The sequence below is a fragment of the Alligator mississippiensis genome, chromosome 4 (genome assembly GCF_030867095.1).
Source record: "Alligator mississippiensis isolate rAllMis1 chromosome 4, rAllMis1, whole genome shotgun sequence".
Lineage (NCBI taxonomy): Eukaryota > Metazoa > Chordata > Crocodylia > Alligatoridae > Alligator > Alligator mississippiensis.
Genome location: NC_081827.1, coordinates 9786736 through 9807678, shown reverse-complemented (window position 1 = coordinate 9807678; position 20943 = coordinate 9786736). Strand labels below are relative to the sequence as shown.

General features: G+C 45.1%; 1 protein-coding gene across 1 annotated transcript in view; it reads left to right on the top strand.

The window, feature by feature from the left end:
* PRKCQ (protein kinase C theta) overlaps positions 1–20943 on the top strand; it is a 98095-nt gene that overhangs the window by 32853 nt on the left and 44299 nt on the right. Inside the window, exons 5-13 of the mRNA XM_019487590.2 lie at positions 5196–5395; positions 6811–6871; positions 10747–10909; positions 12164–12195; positions 12288–12373; positions 13793–13922; positions 14612–14721; positions 15503–15626; positions 19570–19730. Coding sequence (XP_019343135.1) covers positions 5196–5395; positions 6811–6871; positions 10747–10909; positions 12164–12195; positions 12288–12373; positions 13793–13922; positions 14612–14721; positions 15503–15626; positions 19570–19730 — 1067 coding nt within the window. The remainder of the gene's footprint in view (positions 1–5195; positions 5396–6810; positions 6872–10746; positions 10910–12163; positions 12196–12287; positions 12374–13792; positions 13923–14611; positions 14722–15502; positions 15627–19569; positions 19731–20943) is intronic.

Here is a 20943-nt window from a genome sequence, read left to right as displayed (position 1 = left end):
TTTGATTCAAATTCTCTTGAAATTCCCATTGATCAGACGCTCACTTCTGGAGCCATCGTGATACCATATTTTGTTCTGTTTTTTGCAATGTACGGCCGAGTCATGTCTATTGAGCCCTGTTTCTCTGCCTTATATATTTTGGTGAGGTTCTTTTCTTTTTTAAAGGCACTTTAACAAAAGCACCGCAGTATTTTACCAAAGGCGGTGTGTGCGCAGCCATTCTGGAAATGGGTGGCAATGCTGTGGTGGGGTGCTACCCGGCATAGGGCCTGTTTGAAGTTTAAAAAATAATTCTGCCCTTTAAAAGCTGTTTCTGAACGAATGGGCCACCTGGACCAGTGCCCTTTTAGCACCTGTCCCCGTGACATTTGCTACATGAGAGAGACTGTGCTGTGTTAGCGCTCAGTATGTGTCCAAGAGATCCAGGGGCACTGTCGGCCACAGAGAAAACTCCGCTGTGCAGAAATACCAGGCACTGTCTTATCTTTCAGGGGTAAATTAACAGCTGGACTTCAGTGGAGTTGCACCAGGAATGAATTTGGCCTACGTGCATTGGTCAATACATTCCCATATTTTGTTTAATCCATATATTTTCCAGAGCACTGGGTAATTTTTCAGGCGATGCTAACTCTTGGATAAACTGATTTCTTTATGTCTGCAGAAAGCAGGGCCAGTGCTGAAAGGAAGTCATGGCTCTTTTTTCCTTAGATGGTTTTTCACAGAAATGCTTGGAAGTTTATATTGTGAAATGCTTGGAAGTTTATATTGTGTGTAGTACAGCATTTTGTTGAAATCTATTGACTGTCTATTTATGAGCTCGTGTCTTGGTGCCAGCCTCAGTTGTCTGTCTTAGCGCGCTATATCCATCCCCGGAGGAGTTCCAGGGAAGGTGGCAGATTTGCATCAGGGATGAATTAGGTTTGCAGATAAGCAACTGAGTTCTTTGCAATGAGTTATTTGCCAGCCTAGTTCATCCCCGATGCACGTTAATCCCTGACTTGCACATTAGGGCTGTGCGAGGCTTCGGGCCGTGCTTCGGATCTGGAGAAGCTTCGGATGCTTTGGCATCTGAAGCAGCACGTCTGGATCGAAACGCTGGCTTTGTTCAGCTTTCCGAAGAAGTTCAGAGCTCCTGAAGCCCTTCGGAAAAGCTTCAGAGCAGCTTCGGAGATCTGGCCATAGGGTATAATGGGGAAACAATTAAATATCTATAATTTTGTTACTTTGTCTGATTTGGATGAAATTTTCAGGGGTTCGCCTCTGCTGCGAGCATGACGTTGGCCAATATTCAAGACAATCAGTGCAGGGGTTTTGGGGGGAACTGCACCCCAAATTCTTGAAAGCGAAACTCATGTCACATGTATGTGTTACACCACAGGGGGGTGAAAACTGCCGGGGTGGTAGCCCCTGGTGAGGCCACAAAGCCTGCCAAGTTTCAAGAAGATGGGTGCAGGGGTTTGGGGGGAACTGCACCTCAAGCTGCCGACAGGCAAAACTCGTGACACGGGTGACACTGCGTGTTAAGGCGCCGCAGGGTGACAGCTGCAGGGACGGTGGCCCCTGCTGAGGCCACGATGCCTGCCAGCTGTCGAGGAGATTGGTTTTGTCGAGGAGATTGGCACAAGTTTTGCTTGTCCGCAGTTTGAGGTACAGCTCCCCCCAAACCCCTGCACTTATCTCCTTGAAACCTGGCAGGCTTCGTGGCCTGAGCAGGGGCCACCATCCCTGTGGTTTTTAGCCCACTGTACCTTAACACACACATTGTCACCTATGTCACAAGTTTTGCCTGTCAGCAGCTTGAGGTGCAGTTCCCCCAAAATCCCTGTATCGATCTTAAAACTTGGGCAGGCTTCATGCTCTCAGCAGAGGCTACCGCCCCTGCACGTGTCTTCCAAATCAGACAGAAAACAACAAAGTTATAGATATTTCATTGATTCCCCATTATACCCTATGGCCGGATCTCCGAGGCAGTTCCGAAGCTTCGGAGCCGCTTCGGCCGGATCAAAGCGGGAACCTGGTCCGGAGCTCCGGATCACATCCCTGGCATCCAAAGTGGCTGGATCCGAAGCTGGATCAAATAGCTGCCTACTCGCACAGGCCTATTGCACATTAATCCCCAAAATTGACATAAATGCCGCGTTGAACTGCAAGCAAAGTGTACCCTCCCTCACTCATGTAAATATTTGGGGTCTTATAGAGCAGAGATGGGCTTGACCTGCGAAAGACCAGCTATGCAACGTAAACTCAGCAGTGTGAGTAATGGGTTTACAGCCGGGTCCTGAACTAGGAAAGTCTACGTATACCACTAAATGTCAGTCTCAGTTGCACAATCTCATCTCGCGCCAGTGAATGCACGGATGGCAAGTCCCACTGAAGATGAGGCAATGATGCGTTGTTAATTTTGTGATGCGGGCTCTTTTGGTGGAAGCCGTAGTAAGAGAGTTTGGTCTCTGCCTTTGATTTTGTAATGCAAGCCCGCTCCTTGTGCAGAGCTACTCCCCGAAACCTAGCATTAAGTTGAGTTTCCAACAAGGGGGGGATTTCCTGCCTATCATTTGGTCAAGGACTGGCCCTTGCTATATAGATACACCAGGTACAATGAGCATACTCTCCTTGGCGAGTGAAGGGTTTACAGTCTGGCCTTGATTGCTGTATAAAACACTGACACAGGAAAAAAAAAAAAGGAGCTGGGATCGGATCTCTGATCCTTCCTTTAAGATCATATTTTTCTTTCCCCAGCCCCTGTCTCCACTTCCTTTTTGAAGACAGGGGATGGGGTCACTGCTCTGGAGATCTGCAAGCAGGACAGACCCAGGGCGCTGAGAGGCAGCCACCTAGCTGAGAACGGCACCAGGTACAGTAAGAGATACGTCGACCCTGCTTCTTCCTCTAATGGTCCAGCTGCTGGAAGCGAGGGGAGGGGACCGACTCCTCCGGGTGAGGGCGGGAGTCTAACTTACTGCTGGGCGAGGGAGGTGGAAAGGAGCAGGGACGAGAGCTTGCTGCTGTCACTGGACAAGCCAGGCCAGGAATAGCGTTGCCTTCTGCCAGCGCTCGGGGGATCAAAAGTCATCTCCACACTCCCCCGTCCCTGCACTCTCCTTTCTAATTCTCTCTCCCAGCAGCAGCGGGGGGCAATCCCGAGTGCCTTGTCCCCCAGCCCTCCGCCAGCAGTGCGTCTCTGTCTCTTTGCTTTGCCTCTCCACGGACGGACCCTTAGAGGAAAGGCAGGAGGGAGAGATTGTATGTCATGGATGCAACATAGATCAGTCTCTTTTCAAATGCTGCCTCTCCTAAGCCTGGTCTGCCCATAGAGATCGCAGTGGTTTCACTTAAATGGGATTGCAAAGTGACTTGGTTAAACCGAGGCAAGTTTGTGTATGGCCACACTTCATTTAAAGAGTGCTTACTTTTTTTTTTTAATCATCAGATAAGGCAAAATCAAACTGAGCTGCTCTTAACCCCAAATAAGTAGCTCCGCAGAAATTCATCCCGGTTTAACCCAATTGATTTTAGTTAAATCAGGTGAAATTTGCATGGAGACCTAAGTATTTAAAGGTGACCTACAGAAGGAGGCAGATAGAAGCTGTGATCGCTGTTCCTTTTGTGTGTGTGTGTGTTATCTAGAAAGGCCTGAAATCATTGCAGTGATATTTTAAATTATTTTTCAACTGTCTAAAGGAAAATGCTGTGGAAAAGCAAATTTTTATTTCTGTTCCTGCGGTAGAAGTGACCAGCTCGCGATTTTAGAAATGATCCTACAAATTCTTTGTCTTAGGAGGCAAGTGGGATGCAGTCTTTGAAGTAAAGCTGTATTGTCTTTAATTTTATGCAGGTTTTTTTTGGAGGGGGGGGACGGGTTACTGTTGCAAATAGCCAGAGAGCTTGCTCTTCAGCTTTGTATCTCTAATTTGGATCACTTCTTTGGGGTAAAGATGTTTCATGGGAAACAGGCATTGGATTTGAGGCAATGATTTCAGGAAGTGGATTTTTTTCTTCCGTGCTGTTTGTGCAACTGCTTCTGTTCATGGACTGGTTTGGTTCATATAAATAGACCAATTTAATTTAAATGATGTCCTGCTGCTGCACCAATGATTTCTCCTCCGATGGGAAACCAATATGAAGGGTGTAAAAACCTGCTACCACTTTGCAGACAGATAGCTCTATTATTATTGTCCCACAGTGCACTTAAACAGACTCTGTATCATTTATTATTATTTTCTAATTCCATTAGTTTTCCCATACTGCGAGTAGAAGATTTCCAAAGGGAGATTGGGAAACAGAGTTCACCTTGAGCAACAAATTCAAAGTGCTTACCTGTTATATAAAGCAACTATGCAATACAAAGAAAAATCCATCTGTCATGTCCCAGTAGTGACAAATAGACATTTCTTTACCAGTAGTAGGCCTTAAAGGTATCTCTTGTCAATTAAGATGTCCCTCATGTCATACTGAAGAAAGGTGAATTTGTACAGACAAAGGTGCAGGGAGGTGCTGCTACGATGATCAGGCGAAGGAGAATCAGAAGCAGCTTTACTAGTTGTAGGAGGAAGAAGGTTTCAAAAGGGCCCATCAGGAGTAGCAGGGCAAAAAAAACCCGCCTGACTTTTTTTAAGATGAAGCTTGATTGGTTTATGAATAGTAAGATATGATATAATTACCTGCAGTAGCAGTGGACTGGACTTGATGACCCAGGAGCCCCTTCCCAGTCCTGTATTTCTTTGTTACTGTATTGTGCTGCCCTTCTTCAGGGCGTCAAGCCTTGATGGTAGGGGAAAGAGTTATCATTATCCTCCCCAAAGCCTATCTTCTCTAATGCCACTCTTATTTCCTCCATAGACATGGTCTAGCTGTTGGTTTGTTTGCATGGGTTCATGCACTTGCTTGAATCTTTTCGGTGTCCTCAAGGAAGACAAAGAATTTGAGAAGCAGGATTTCATGGTACCAAAAGCATTTGGACCTAAACCACATACAAGGCTTGATTCCTTATCAACTCAAAAGCTGCTCTGTGTCGTCATGATTGTATAAGGGGACCTTAAAGTAGTCATACATCACATTTATATCTTCTTTGTTGAGGCCTTTTTATACCATCAACATGGAATACAGCGGCCTTACCATAAAACAGAATTGGACCGACTGTGTTTCATCATCTCAGGTAAGAATCTCATTAAGTCGAAATATCCCTTTATCAACAGAGAATGGCCAAGTGTACGTCCAAAAGAAGCCCACCATGTACCCACCTTGGAACAGCACTTTCGATGCCCACATCAACAACGGGAGAGTCATGCACATTGTTGTGAAGGACAAAAGTGCAGAAATGGTTTCAGAAACCACCGTAGAACTCAAGTTGCTGGCAGACAGGTGCAAGAAGAGCAACGGGAAGACCGAAATATGGGTATGTGCTTTGAATACTTGCCTCCACTTGCAGTTTGCTGCAGATAGCTGCTCTGGAATAGAAGAATGCACTGTGTTCAAAGTTCACTCTATGAATATAACCAATAGGCCAACAAAAACTGGCTGCGAGCCCAGGGACACATTTTGAGTCTACTTGGGCATTGCCTTGTGGAAGGATGTCCGTGAACATCAAAAAAAAAGGAACAGCACAACACATTTCAATTGGGTGCCATTGCTGTATTAAAACATGCGCCCTCCATTAGCAAAATATGCCGGTTCATGCGAGTCATGCAGGCATATTAACCTTTTTTTTTTTTATAGAAAAATCCTTGGGGACACACAGTAATCTCAGTGATTAAATGTAAATTATTTCATGTGTCCTGGGGGAAATGCTTTCAGATGTAATCGTTTTACTATCAAGGGGAAGCAGCCCTATTGTATTATTTCCATGTTACTCAAATCAACGGAGACATAGCAGTCTAAATCTGCAGTAACGCAGTCCCAGATCAGGGCTCAGATATTAATTACACATCACGATAATCCTAGCAAGCAGGTGGTTGGTAACGCTATGTAGCACACAGCATTTTTGTGACAGCAACATTTTTAATAAGTGCTGAGCGGCACGCAATTAGGAGAGCTGTTAATTGACTGGAATCCTGTGCCGTTTTTCCTTTCAGATTTCAGACTCTGCTCTAAGTGTATAAGTGTAATATTTTGAAGAGCATCTGTTTTGGGGCCGGATTTATAGATAGTTAAAGTTCGAAGGAGGGAGATGGGTAAGAAAGCGGGATGCAGGAAAAATGAGTAAGTTAAGCCCCTAACTCTCCCTGAAGTCTTGGAGGTTGGGAATCTGGGTTCAGGGATTTAAAAGGCACCTCAAAGAAGTGGATAGGGTTAAAAAATGCCCAGCTGTCAGGAGCAGGTATGCAAATGGCAAGTTCTTGCCTTGAGCTTGTTGTACGGTGAGCTTCTTTGGAAAGCCTAACCATTATTTCGTTGCTGAGCTCTATTTTCTTTCATGCCGTTTCTAAGCTTTGGGGAGAAGCCACACAATCTCCTAATTGAAGCTAATTGTGTGATTTCTCCAACAACACCCTTCTCTCTTGGGTGGTTATTTCATGTAATAGCAAGCAAACCAGAGATAAAAGTTTATTGGACAAACACCTGGCTGGGGTCATCTGACCCCAGCGCTGTTTCCTGCCCAAGGCAGGGGGTCGGACTCAGTGACCTACTGAAGTCCCTTCCGACCCTCAAATCTATGAAGTCCACCTGGACATAATTTTTCCCCCCTGAGATTGTTGCTGCACTTTTGCTTTGCATTAGCTCAAACCATCTGAAATCATTACGATTGGGTAGTTTTATTGTGTAATAATGGCTCTGTTTTGTGTGTTTTTTTTATTTCCTTATCTCAATCAGCTAGAACTAAAACCTCAAGGGAGAATGCTAATGAATGCAAGATACTTCCTGGAAATAAGTGGCAAGTGACTTCTTTCTTTTAATTGATCGGGGTGATTTTCAGTTACCTGGGGCAGACGTGCTGTCTCCAAAGAAGTGCCTACTATTGAAAACAGTGCACATTTTCTTACTGACCGTTCATGGCGAGACTTGTGACGTGTTTATTGCCATGAGTTAAATGCAGTTTTACTGTGAAAACAATGCATATAGTACCATGACGTTCCACGTTCGCTGCCCCTCATTGGTTTGCAAATCAAATTTGCTTGGTTTGCCAGGGGAAAAAAAAAGCGGATCCTTTAACTGCTGGCCATATAAATGCATTCCCTTAAGCCCAATTGGACAAGAAAGAAGGACCTAATTCCAGCTTCAGGTCCTCCTGCAGTTGCTGGAAAGGATCCTGCTTACTTCACAAGTTTGGGCTGCACCTGTACAGACCTCCCAACTGTAAACTGCATTCATGTGGCTTTGTGGACAATGCAATCCTTACACCTGCACACCTCGTTGTTAAAAATGTAAAGGTCTTTATTTGCAAAAAAACACGTTGTGAATATTCATGGTGACGCGCTCCACAGTTGGATCGGGCCATACTTCACGTCAGTATTGTAGTTAGCACCATAGACAAAGGAGTATCTGAAGCAGCATCACATGCATTTCCAAAAGCGCCATACTTTAAAAATGTGGCTGCCATTTATACAGCTCTGTCCCGCACTTAATATTCATCAGTTTGTTTCTTTTGAGGGCTCTGTTAAGATCAAGGTGGTACCCACATGGACAGCAGTGCCCCACCAAGGCATGGCTCACAGGGGATTTAGCTGTTGAGATGATCTTTGAGTCTTCACGGCCCCCTGTCCGCAGTCGCAAATTTTACATGGAAATCTAGGCTGAGCACCTTTTTGCTACACTTGAACCCCATCCTGGGACATCAGCTCAGTTCTGCTTTAGGAGGAAGTATTCTGGTTACTAAACCAAACTAACCACTTCCTTCAAGACTAAGGTTTTCTTTGAAAATCACCCTTCCAGATACCAGCCAGAATCAACACTGTGAGAGCCAGCACCATGATAAGGTCTTCTCTGCATTAACACGTAGAGCTGGTGTTGCTTTAAAAGAGGTGGGATGTGGAAATCAGGAATCAAACCATTTTGGCTGATCCAGCAGTGGAAACATCCCGCAAAATTGCTTCGGTTTTGCCGGAGCTGCAGCAAAACTCAGGCAGTGTCTGAATTGGGTCCTGCCTACCAGACAACATCTGCTTGGGAAGCAAGCCTCCATCAGGGGCTTCTGTGGTTTCCTTCAGGCTTTTCCCCTTGGCCTCCTCAGTAGCCTCCCTAGCTGGGAACACTTGATTCCAGGGTAAGTGGCTTACCCCCACTCCCATACATTTCCCAGTCTGTAACTGAGTGCAACTCGGATACACCGTGTGCGTCTACACATGCAATTGCTTCAAAGCAATAAACTCCAATGCATATCACGCTGGAGTTTATTGCCCCCAGGTGCACCGTTTGAACGTGCACCCGACTGCAGCATGTTGAGCTGAGTAGGTGCAGTCCCAGCTGGCAGGAGGCCCGGGGGATCAACCTGCCAGCCCAGGGCTCAGCACGTTGCAAAGGGGCTGGCTGGGGCACGAGGGTGCTCCGATGCAGGGCTAGCTGGCAGGCAGCCCCCGCACTGAAGCGCCCTTGTGCCCCAGCCAGCCCCATCAGCATCTACACATGCATTTCTGCGCATGAAAAAGCTCTGCAGCAGGCTAGTACTTGTATTTACAAGTATTAACCTGCTACGGAGTTCATTAGTTGACTGCAGCCTAATAGGGTCACATGTGTAGACGCCGAGACATTTACTGAGGAGCTAATTTGGCAGCTCTACAGTAAATGTCTGGTGTAGATTTGCCCCCTGTCTCAGAGTCCAATGCCCCAGGCAGGGTGAATAAAAAGCAACACTTTTTTAAAATCAAATCCAATTTTTTTTTTTTATCAAGGTGAATAAAAAGCAACACTTTTTAAAAATCAAATCAAATCCGATTTTTTTTTTTTATCAGGGTGAATAAAAAGCAACAATTTTTTAAAATCAAATAAAATCAGGTTTTTATTTTTTTAAGGGTGAATAAAAAGCAACACTTTTTAAAATCAAATCAGATTTTGTTGATTTAATTGTATTTTTATTTTTTTTTGTTTAAAAAAACCTATGTAAAGATAGTTTTCATTTAAGATATGTTAAAGCTCAAAGATATCATGGAATAAGGATTATAACTTCTAATTATATACTATTTGAGACAGTATACTCATGTAACCTTTTTAGAAAAGTGTTATAAATAGGTCACAACAAACCATGGATTATATTAAGGGCCCAATTTTATGAGGTTCCCATAGGCTCCTCTGTAGATTAATAAAGAGTAAAAGAACCTGCTCTACCCAGTGGGACTCATTGCTCAGACTAGAAGATCCCATTAAGTATCTCTGTGAACTGAGCTTGCCTTTCTTTTCCAGTCCATGAATAAACTGAAAGAGGACTGTGAAGACTGAGTTTGCTGCATAATCCAGTATTTTAAGTTTCTCATGTTGACCTGGCTGAAATAATCAATTTATTTTTTTGTTAAAAACACATTTCACATTTTTAACTAAACCAGTTAAAAATGCAAAAATACATATGCTTGTTTTGTTAAAATAACGCATGTTTGTTGAAGAAAACTATCCCAAAACACATAATCTTGTTGTTTTAGTGAAATAAAACAATTTAAGTATCTCTTGCTTTTGGTGATGGTTGTTGTTGCCCTCCTAACACAGCATGGCAAAAATATCCCCCAAGTATCCGTGATTGATCTAGTGAATTGGAGATAATTCACCTCCCAATGGCTTCACAAGGATCTGCTTCAATGAGCTTTGGTTAATAAAATAACCGAATCATAATTCTGTTTTCCAATGTAGCTTGCAAAATTAATCTGAAAAAGTATCAAAATAAATCACTGCTAAAATATCAAAATAAATCACTGCTTTAAAACGTATAGTGTATACCTTCCAAAAATGAAACCTGTATCTAATCGCTGAGTTGTGAATAAGATGTATTCAGGTTATATCAAACAACAAGAATGCATTTTTTTGTAGAAAACAAGGATTCAATCGAGGCTTCCTGCCCGGTGATGTAAATCATGATTAAAATCCACCCTGATGCTGGGGCTGCCTGCTCTCTGATTCTGGGGCTCCATGTCTTTGGCTGTGATTTTTTGTAAATGCGGAGGTGTGGTTCTTAATCAAAGCAGCACCCCAAATTTCTGAATAGCAAATCCTCTTTGAAACTTCATTGCCTTTCTCTGCACGGCTCCTTTTATTATTTCCGTCCCTTTTCTTCTCCTTAGATCATGGCCCCTGTCATAAATTCACATCATCAATGCTGAAAGCTTCTCTACCAGCGGGTTCAGAGAAGCCAACTGGCATTTCATCAGGTTAATTGCTTAATAGAAGCACTTTCCCTTTCTGCTTTGATGTGGTGCAATGGGAGCCCTCATGGAACAGGCAAAGCCACTCTGCCTGCTGCCTTTTTAACTAGAGGATACCAATGTAACACTTAAAAGTCTTATAATAAGTATTTTTAGGCCACTTCAGACCCATATAATTTGCTTCCTTCAACCCAGTTCTAGGAAGTTGGAGCAGAGGATTCCTGGGTTCAATTCACAACTATCCCACCCGTGTTCTTGTGCAAGTCATAACTTGCATATCTCAGTGCCCCCCTCTATCAAGATAGCATCATATTCACCCCATAGTTGCAGTGTCTGACTTTTTTGCAAAGCACTTTTTAGAAAACACCATGGAAACCCAGACTGCACCTTTATATTTATATCTTAATATTTCTGTACGTGATCTCTGCATGTTCTAATGAAAGCGTATGTCTCTGCTTCTCCCCAGATGCCAAAATGCTAGCTGACTGCGAGACAGAAGGGTTTTTCTCTCTGCACCAGCGGAGGGGAGCTATCAAGCAAGCCAAAATTCACAACGTCAAGTGTCACGAGTTCACTGCCACCTTCTTCCCGCAGCCTACGTTCTGCTCCGTCTGCCATGAGTTTGTCTGGTACATGCAACAATTCAGTGCTCTAATTCCAAAAAGCCTTTGTCCGTGCGGTTCGGCAGCTGCCCTCCGGTGTACAAAGCACTCGGTGGTTGCTAATTCGTGAGAGTGGGTTCAAGGAAAGTATTTGCCAGTCAGGCCTCAGTGCAAATCTGGATGTCTGTGTGCAAGCAAATTTGCCCAAGCACTTCTGTTAGACAGAAGCTGGTGCCTCCACTGAGATCAGCTTCTGCCAATAATAATACTCATTGCACTGCCAGAATCAATACAGAAACATTGTGGTTCTGAGCTTGGTCACAATTAAAAAGCCTGGCCCTGTATATTTGATCCAGTGGGACCTTTCAATGAGAATTTGCCTAATCAGGCATGCAAACAGGCCAGTGTAAGCCAATCGCAGTCTTTCCATTGGTTTGAGTTGGGATCTGATGAGGGTCATGGGACTGGACATGGAAAAAAAAGACCCATAGGGCATGGACCGCTGGGGCTATTTGAATGAGTAAGGCAGTGATCCTCAATGAGGGTGCCCTAACACTGTGGGATGCCACCAGATCCTTTCAAGGGTGCCACAAGGTGTGAGGAAATAAGCAGATGTGAGGCAATAAGTACAGGCTCAAGCTGCTCCTTGCTGGGCTGCTTCCTCACTCCTCTGCAAGGAGGTAAGCGCTATAATAAAGAAATATGTTTTTTTAAATGAGGTGCCAGTAAATTCACCAAACTTTGGGGGATGCCTTGAATCTAACAAAAGGTTAGGGACCACTGGAGTAAAGACGTGTGTGCAGAGGTGTAATGGGACAGTTTGCACCTTGAGCGGTGATGGTGCCTTGCTATTTTTCACTCCCTTTTAGCTATACTGTGTGAGCACGAGGTTGCAGGAACAACCCAATTATTTGTTACATGTAGGAGTTGCTGTTTCATTGTTGGGGACACGACGACACACAGTTGTGCTTCTAACTGCATTTGCACAGAAATGCACTTATTTTTTACTTATTCATTGGTGACTCAATACACATGCATTTCTAATAAACCTATTAATTGCTGCAAAATTAAAAGGTGTCGGAAGTGCTGGACAGGCTGTAAGGGCCACACACAGTAGTTAGCTACTAGGTAAATTAAATTAGAACAACTTAGCTACACCTTCCCAGAGTTAATGATGTTCCAAGTTGTTTCACCCCATTTTCAGTTCATAAGTGCTGCTGACCTCAGCTGTGTAGGCAGGCTCTGAAAATTCAAAACTCACTCACTTTGTTTCTCTTTCAGGGGTCTTAACAAGCAAGGCTATCAATGCAGGCGTAAGCAGCTTTATTATCTTACTAGCATTATTCATTCAGCCAGGTTTTTAAATGGTGTTTTTACTGAGACGATGACTTGTTTGTTCTTTCAGAGTGCAACGCTGCCATCCATAAGAAGTGCATTGATAAAGTCATAGCAAAGTGCACAGGGTCAGCAATCAATAGCAGAGAAACGATGGTATGTAGCACTTTTTCAAAAGAATGGGGGCCTCTTTCTGATCCCTGCGATGTGGGTGTAAATCAGAAGTAGCTCCACAAAAGCCACTAGCATCACTGATGTCAAATGCATGCTAGCAAGGTCAGATTTGTGTCCCTGCTCTCACATTCCTAATCAATCACAGGCTCCTATTTGCAATGTGCTCTAATTTGATAGCTCAATCTGCAGTCTTTATGCCAAGATTAAATCTCTTTTTAATGTGTGTGCTCGAGCTCAAATAGAGCTGGCTTGTACAAGGGTGTAGGTGCTCAGGAAACCGCTGTGCATTGTCTCTCCCACCGTAATTCTCTCTCAGAACAATCCTTTTATGCACTGTGCATTGTCTGCAGGGAAACTTAATATGAATTCACTTTTAATATGGGGCAGTTAAACTGCATTAAACCCCTGCATGGATACACACCGTGTTTGGAAGTGAAGTGAAATAGAAGTAAGGCTGAAAGAGAGTGTCCACACAGGGGTTCAATGCAATCTAACTGCCTCCTGTTTGAGATTGCTACCTTTACTTAATTCAGATTAGCTTTCCTGTTGGTGCCTCAACAAACCCAGAGAGTGTACACACAGGGATTTATTGTAGAGTAGCCCGTGATCTGGAAATTCACTCGTTGCTTTGCAACATGCCAACTTCCCCATGGAGATAAGCCCTGCTGCAGCAGTTGTTGGGCAAGGCTCTCTGGCCTGTGAAGTCAGATTAGATTTCTTTTTAATGGCCCTGCTTGGTTTTACTGTCTGTTGATTTGCCATTGCAAGAGTACATATCTTGTCCCAGATTTGCAGTGCTGGAGGAGATCTATATTTTGACAAGTCCCTGTTTATTTCCTATTGATTTTGCGCCCTGTAACTCCATGGCAGCACTGTGTTGGCTGGGCCCCATGGTGCAGAAGGAGATCTGTCATCAGTATTACACTAGGTCCTCCAAGCAGCAGAAACTCTGCTGACAGAAGCCTTCTGCTTGCACAGCTGTGTCCACATCAGGGGTTTTACCTGCACTGGCTACACACCTCTGGCTGACACAGCGATGCCAGCAGAACTTGATCCAGCAAACAAAGCTGAAATCCCCCAGTTGCCTTTGCAAACTTTAACTTTACAGAGAATGTCCTCCTGTTTGTCAGCCTCAAGAACAAAGTTGCAGTGATAGCACTGGTGCCACTTTCTTTCCTACCCTGGTTTCCATGTGCAACCTATTCTTCATTGCTAAGGATTGTTTTCCCAGTCACGATAAGAAAGCTATCAAAAAATGATCACCGTGCACGCAAAGGCTACACCCACGGGTAGCAGCATCAATCCTAAAACAAAGAGGATAACATGAACAATGAGCAGTAGGTTTTAATGCAGCCCTGGCACAGCGGGGAAGGGATTTTCAGAGCAGTCTCTCTCTTGCAGTTCCACAAGGAGCGGTTCAAGATAGATATGCCTCACCGGTTTAAAGTCTACAACTACAAGAGCCCAACGTTTTGCGAGCACTGTGGCACGCTGCTCTGGGGCCTGGCACGGCAGGGCTTGAAGTGCGACGGTGAGTCCCGTTACTGATGAATATTTAGAGAGCACCGAGGGTAGGTGCATCGGGTCTTTGCAGGGCTACTCCTGAAGAGCTGCAGTCTAGATGCCGACTACAGGGGAGTTGGGTGATGGGGTCACTCTAAAGGCAGAACTGGAGAATACCCCCCTCCTACTGCAGGAGAAGTTTGGGGTCACACAAGGATACGTAGCCCATAGAGTTGATCCACAGGTGTGACAGGGCTGCACCTTTTCCCCTGATGCATCTCCCCAGATCCCAGGGTCATTGCTGAATTCCTCCTTTGCAGCCTTTGTTGATTATGCACAGACTCAGGGCACAATTTTGCCTTTATGCTGTCACAACCAAGGGGGTCGTTCCCCATGAGTAGGAAGCAGTTTTTTAGCTACATAACTATGTCAGTTATCTGAAAGCTGATGGCTGCTAAATGGGACTGTGCTTATACGTGGGCATCGGAAGACTTTGTTGTTCATTGCTAATCCACGGTATGCCATCAACAACTGCGCCAACCAGGGCCGACAGGCCTTGAGCTGTTTGGGGTTGGGCAGGGGCAAACAGGACAGTCAGTCGTGCCAGTAGAAGTGCACGTCACTGCCCTGCCTCATGTCAGACAAAGGCAATTTGTGATGCAATCCCACCCTTCCCCCTGCCATATCTCTCATCCTTTATTAACTGCTTCTTTTCAGCATGTGGCATGAATGTCCATCACAAGTGCCAGACAAAAGTGGCCAACCTTTGTGGAGTTAACCAGAAACTAATGGCTGAAGCCCTGGCAATGATAGAGAGCACCCAACAGGTACGCTCCATGCAGAGCTGAAACCAGAGGGTCTTATGGGTAGACCACCAGTGGAAGCTTATGGGGAGCTTAGCTCTGCTCCTGATGTGCTGTGTGATCTCGGGCAGGTCACTTCGCTTCTGTGTTTCATCTATTGTCTGGTTTAGCTTGGGGATCTTGCGGGGTACTGACCCTCTCATATTGTGTGTATGGGCAGCGCTTAAAATAATGGGACCATGATCTTGATCTTGGGCACTACTGCAGTATAAATAATAGTGCGCTTACATGAAAGATCAAACTCTTGAGCCATGTTTAGCGAGACATTGCCACCTTGTTTATCATGGCGTGTAGATCCCTTGGTCAGTCTGAGCCTGAGTGATGATCAACCTCTTTCTCTCTCGACAATCATGCCTATAGGATTAAGACCTCAGAAGACACCTGAGCTGATATACAAAAAACTAGAATTCGTGGTTCCAAAATGATACCTTTTATTAGACCAACTGGAAAACGGCAAGAAAACTGAAGGTTATTTCCTACCTATGGGGACTTTTTACCATCTTGTACCATCTACACTTTTCCCAGAGCCTGACAAAGGGACTTTGATCCCGAAAGCTTGCAGAAAAGGACAGTTTTCTTGCCATTTTCCAGTTAGTCTAATAAAAGGTATCATTTTGGAACCACGAGTTCTAGTTTTTTGTATGTCTTTTTGTCTCAGACGAACACAGCTACCAAGTACACCCCTGAGACCTGAGCTGAATAACGTTTTCATCCCACACCTCACTTGTTGTTGCTCTTGACCTAGGCTCGCTGCCTGCGGGACTCCGAACACATCTGGAGAGAAGGACCTATTGAAATCGGCCTTCCAGTTCCCATGAAAGAAGTAACAGTGCTTCAGTCTGTGCCAGCATCTTCCGCAGGGAAGAAAGGTACCTTTCCAACGATGTGCATGGGTGGGGCCAGTTTAGTTGCACAGTTAGCCCGAGGGGGTGATAATGGGATCAAGCCAACCGCAGTGTTGCAGGGTGTGGATTCCCACTGTTACTCACAGCAGGTTGCTGCTTCCTCACTTTGCATGGTAGTGTGCTGGTAGATACAGCTGCAAGGAAATGATTCATTTAGATCTAAGCCAGATCTGCAGCATGTAGCTAGGCAAGCCAGGGAGGCAAAAACAACTGGGATCAGGGACTGCTGTGAGAAGCCACTGGTATCAATGCAGGGATGTCAGCAAAGCTGCTCTTTGTCCTATATTTTGGGGAGGGGGCATTATTATACTGGGATAGAGAGCACCTCCGTGTCCAGCAATCCCAGTGAATGATCCCAACTATGTAGTTTTCACAAAATATCTCACTCCAGGTCATGTATTCATTCATCGATACAAGACAGCATCTTTCATTTCCGGAGTCCCATGCCTTTGTCAAAACCTGTCCCTCTCATACAGTCTGATATGCATGCCCCAAGACATTCCCAGCTACTTCACCCAGAGATAATCCAGCTGTTTAGGCCCAACCCATTGCTCTTCATAGGCATGGCCTCTCATCACTCCTGTTCTTTCCACCAGTGACTTCAGTCACAAACCATCCTCTGTACTAAAGCTTCCCATCGACCAAGAACCTCAATGCACCTCTCCCCAGTTGCCAAAAATGTCCCTATCCCTCAGTGACACTCTACCAACCCTATGTATGGTGATCGGCTGGAGAAATGCCGCCCAGCGTTTACTTTGAGCTCCCTGCCCACTCCCATCAATCCGTTTCCTGATGCTATTGTTCTCCCTATGCTGTGGTTTACAGCTAATGAAATTGCAAGGTCTTCATTATTAGTGGCTTTACAACAATGTGCTTTTTTTTAATGACAGCCACAAGCCTGTCATTAAATCCTTAACTGATTATGCTGATTACAGAAGGTTACCCTCAACATGAGGCTTTAAGTGCTTTCATTCTCTTACCTATGTACACATATTACTGCTGGCAGTCTCCACTCTGATATCCACCTGGGTACTAGCTCGGAGAATTAGCTTAATACTTCTGCTTCCCTAGGAGCTAACCTTTGCTTTTTTCCTTTCCTCTCTTTAATTTTATTTGTATGCAGCTTTATGACAGTCTCTGCAGATAATGATTGTTGACACTGTGAGCTTGGTTGCTGTGGGCACTTCAATAGTCTGTCCTAATCTTACATAGAACAGCATTGGTACTCATACACATGAAATAACCATTGCAGGAGAGGAAGGGAAGAAGATGTTCAAAAGCATAGAAGCCAATAAGGTGCCTAATCTCCATAGAAAATAAATGGAAAATCTCCACTTGACTTGCCTAGAGGCTGATCTAAGCATCAAAGTGTGGTACTAAAAAGGAAAGTTTCAGCTCCCCCATTTCAAAACAACCTTCCCTAAGAGCACAGGAGCCCATATTACTTTCACCCTGAAGAAAGATGATTTAAAATTCAATTATGGTTAACAAAAAGAAGCCAGAGCACAGTGCCTGCCCCACTGTTACTGCAAAAAGGCTTCATAGCTACCATATGTCCCGTGAGCACCCAATTCAAGTATCACTGTAACTGGGTGATGATGAGGGAGTCCTAGCTTGGGTGTATCTTTGGGCTATTAATGTGCTCCTTGAGGTTGAAGAGCTGGATCTGGAGAGAGCTTCTCTTCAGGGGCTTTGCTCCAGGGTTGTCTCATCATCACTTGTATTAAGCCCCCGCATGTTTCAAAATGGTTGCAGAGTTGCTTCTGTGTTTCATCTATTGTCTGGTTTAGCTTGAGGACCTTGCAGGGTACTGACCATCTCATATTGTGTGTATGGACAGTGCTTAAAATAATGGGACCATGATCTTGATCCTCGTGGAATGAGCTTCAGATAAAGCATCCAATGGTCATTTTGAAAGGCTTAATACATTTTGGAGGTTTAACACATGTTATGGTGAACTGTTTTAATTAGAGTGGCTGTCTAGGAACCACTCTAATTAAAATGTATCCCACCAACTCCTCAGCTCATGTATAAGCAGCTTGTGTTTCAAAAGGCAGCAGCAGGAGGGTGAGGCAATAGGAAGGACAAGGGACCAGCAGACCTGAGACCAAGCTGGAAGGTGTTGAGTGGCCTTCAGAGAGGATGTGACTCCCCTCCCCAGATCGCCTTTGTGAAAAACCCTTGCACATCTGTTTCTTAAGGGGTCTAGAGCACAACAGGAATTAGGGTCAAATATTGCATTGACTTTCATTTGGACTGTGCTCCTGACTTGCCCAGGCACATGAGACAATCCCACTTCTGGTCCACAGTGCCTCTCCGAGTGCTGCAACACAAAGCATAGATCAGTGATTCTCAGCCAGGGTGCCACGACACCCTGGGGATCCTTGAGATTCTTTCAAGGGTGCCATGAGACTCCACTTAATATTAGCACTGTTAGGTGCTAATGGCTCACAAGATAACCCCAAAGATTTCAGATAGGAATCCATAGTGTCAAGAGCATTCAGACCTATTGCAGTTTAAGTTCTTTGTAACAGAAGAATTGCTCTATTATTTTTCTGTACTCGAGAAACAAGTCAAAACGAAGAGTTGCCATTTTCAGAGGGATCTACCAAGGGAGGGTCCCTTGAGACTAAAGACTAAGAACCACTGGCATAGATCAAACTGATGATGAGACAGGTTGTCGAGCATGGGAGAGTATCACTTGGTTAATGGTCACCAATCAGTTGACCTCCAGCTAGTAAAAATGTAGTGGGCAGCCCAGTAACCCCAACCTCACTTGCAAGCTATAAAATGCATTATCAAGAAACAAGAGCAAAAATGATCCAAACTCCAACAAGGGCCAGGTTCAGCAGGAAACCAAGGAAAGAAGAGCACGACTTTTCTTTCCCAACACTTGCTTTGCTCTAATCATCCTTGCCTTTGTCACTTTGGAGCTACACTGCCCTGTGCCAGTGCCCGTGCTAGTGCAAAATGCTGCAGGGCACTCGTAAAAGCTGAGTTTCACAAGCGAAGCACGTTACAGGGATGCTTTGGACTTTGTGCAATGAATCCCATCCTGGTTAGCACCAGGGTTTCCTAGCTTGAGTTAGGAACCAGGCAGGCAAGCAGTCTTTGTGAATGAGGTGCGGAGGGGATGCTTAACAGACCCTGACAAGTAGATGACAGCGGTCCTGGTTTCTAATGAGTGAAATTCAAAAGGTGGATGCTAATCTATAAAGCCTTAGATGATTTGGTGCCTGGTGATCTGAGGGACCATCTTGTCCCCTAGAGGTCACTTATTTCATCCATCAAACATGCCTGATCAGTCCACTGTGTTGAATTTTGTATCTGAGTTTGTGGGATAGGTTCAGTAAGGGCTGGATTCCCAGAAAGGTTTTTTATAAACCTAAGGAAATATAATATTAAGGCCCCTCCTGAGAATTTCACTCCAGGTGACAGCAAAGACATCCAACCTGATCTTAACTGCTGGGACCGGGGCATGAAGTGGGAACAATGTCATATCTGTTTCACGCCGTTGCTTCGGCTGTGGATTTGAGCAGGCTCAAGCGTAACATGTCACAGCATGGTAGGACAGCTTGCAATGAGGAATGGGGAGCAGAAACCGTGCCGAGTCTGAGGGCAAGGCCATACTCTTCTGCCTTGAAATAACAGGATTTGTATGTGTGTAAATTGGGAGTAATTCCACTGAAGGCTGTGAAGTGACACCAGCAGGAAACTACTGGAAGTAGAAAGCAATTAAGGTCCAGAGCCTGAGAATATCGATTTCCCTAGTAGATGTGGACACCATTTCCATTCACAATCATGGGAATTGGGTGACTTCCAAAATCTCAGTGAGAATGGATGCTTAGGATGGGGATGTTTCTCCTTGGGTCAGAGGTCTATGTTAGTGGTTTAATTTGTGTTTCAGAGCCACAAGGGATCTCCTGGGAATCGCCTGTGGAGGAAACAACCAGACCCCGCTCTCTCATAGAGTCAGAACCTGAGAAAGAGCAGCCGTGTGCGCATCTGAAGCTAACGATCGATGATTTTGTCTTGCACAAAATGCTGGGGAAGGGCAGCTTCGGCAAGGTGAGCAATAGGGGGGCTCAACGAGGCTAGACACAGATCTCTGCATTTTGAAGCCTGAGACTGTGAACTTGCTTGTCAAAATTTCACTGCCAGCTTCAAAACACCTTACTCCGCACTTCCAAACTGAAGCAGAAGCTCTGACTGGAGAAAAAAAATACTTACTAGTAAACACATTTTCAGCTTCACTGAAGACAGCCACCTGTGACATCTCAGAGAAACCCAATTCTCAGAGGGCTTGGTCAGAAGCTGGGCCCATGTCTGCCTTGGAGAGTGCTAGGTTGCAAGGAGTCCTTTTACACCCCTGCATCTGCTCCTGCAAGAGAGGGAAGCAGCTGCTAACCTACCACTTCCCCTTCTGGGCAGGTGGGCGGCGTGCGAACAGAAAAAGGAAAGGCCTGGGCAGAGTGTTGCATCTGGCCATCCTCCTGACCGTCCAGCCATCACAGCTAAGCTAGCTCACTGGAGGAAGTGCCCTGCCCCAGCAACAGAGACTGATGCTGATGACTCCCTCCTACATCTAGGGCAGAGAAGACCTGGAGACTCTGGCTCTGAGTTGTCTCCCTGCTCTTGAGCCATGGGAGCTCGGCACTTCCCCTTGTTCCTGGTGTAACGCCCCAGTCCAACCCTGAGCTCTTTGGAGCCAGATCTTTGACGGATGTTTAAATCAAACTGACCACTTGGAAATCAGTGAAAGTTGCCCTAATTTGCACCAGCTGGGGATCAGGGCCCTGGGTGTATTCTACCTTCAGTGCATTCACTAGCCCCCGCTTCACAGCTACTGTGGAGCAGCAGTCGCACGTTACAACCAGTGACTGATCATTATTCATCCTTTCAGGCACCCCCTGTAATGATATTCACCTTGATGAACTCATTTGGAGCTAATGCATCCAGGAGAGGCAGTCCTGAAACAAACTCTTCATTGTGATTCAGCACCAATTAACAAGCATGAGCTCAGTATGTAATACAGTGCCCACATCCCAAATGCATCCAGGATGGAAGCTGCCCTCCCCCCCAGTTTTTGGCTTATTCTGATATGCTCAATGGACCAAAGCAATTGCTGTAGCCAGCTTCTAAGCTGTTAATGAAACATTTACTTTTTTTACTGTGCTTTCCATAGTAAAGATGGGATAAGTCATGCCTTTCTGCAGAAAATCTTGCTTGCAGGCTTCCTCTGGAGAGTCCAATTTGCCCATTGGTTGAATGGGCTTTGACT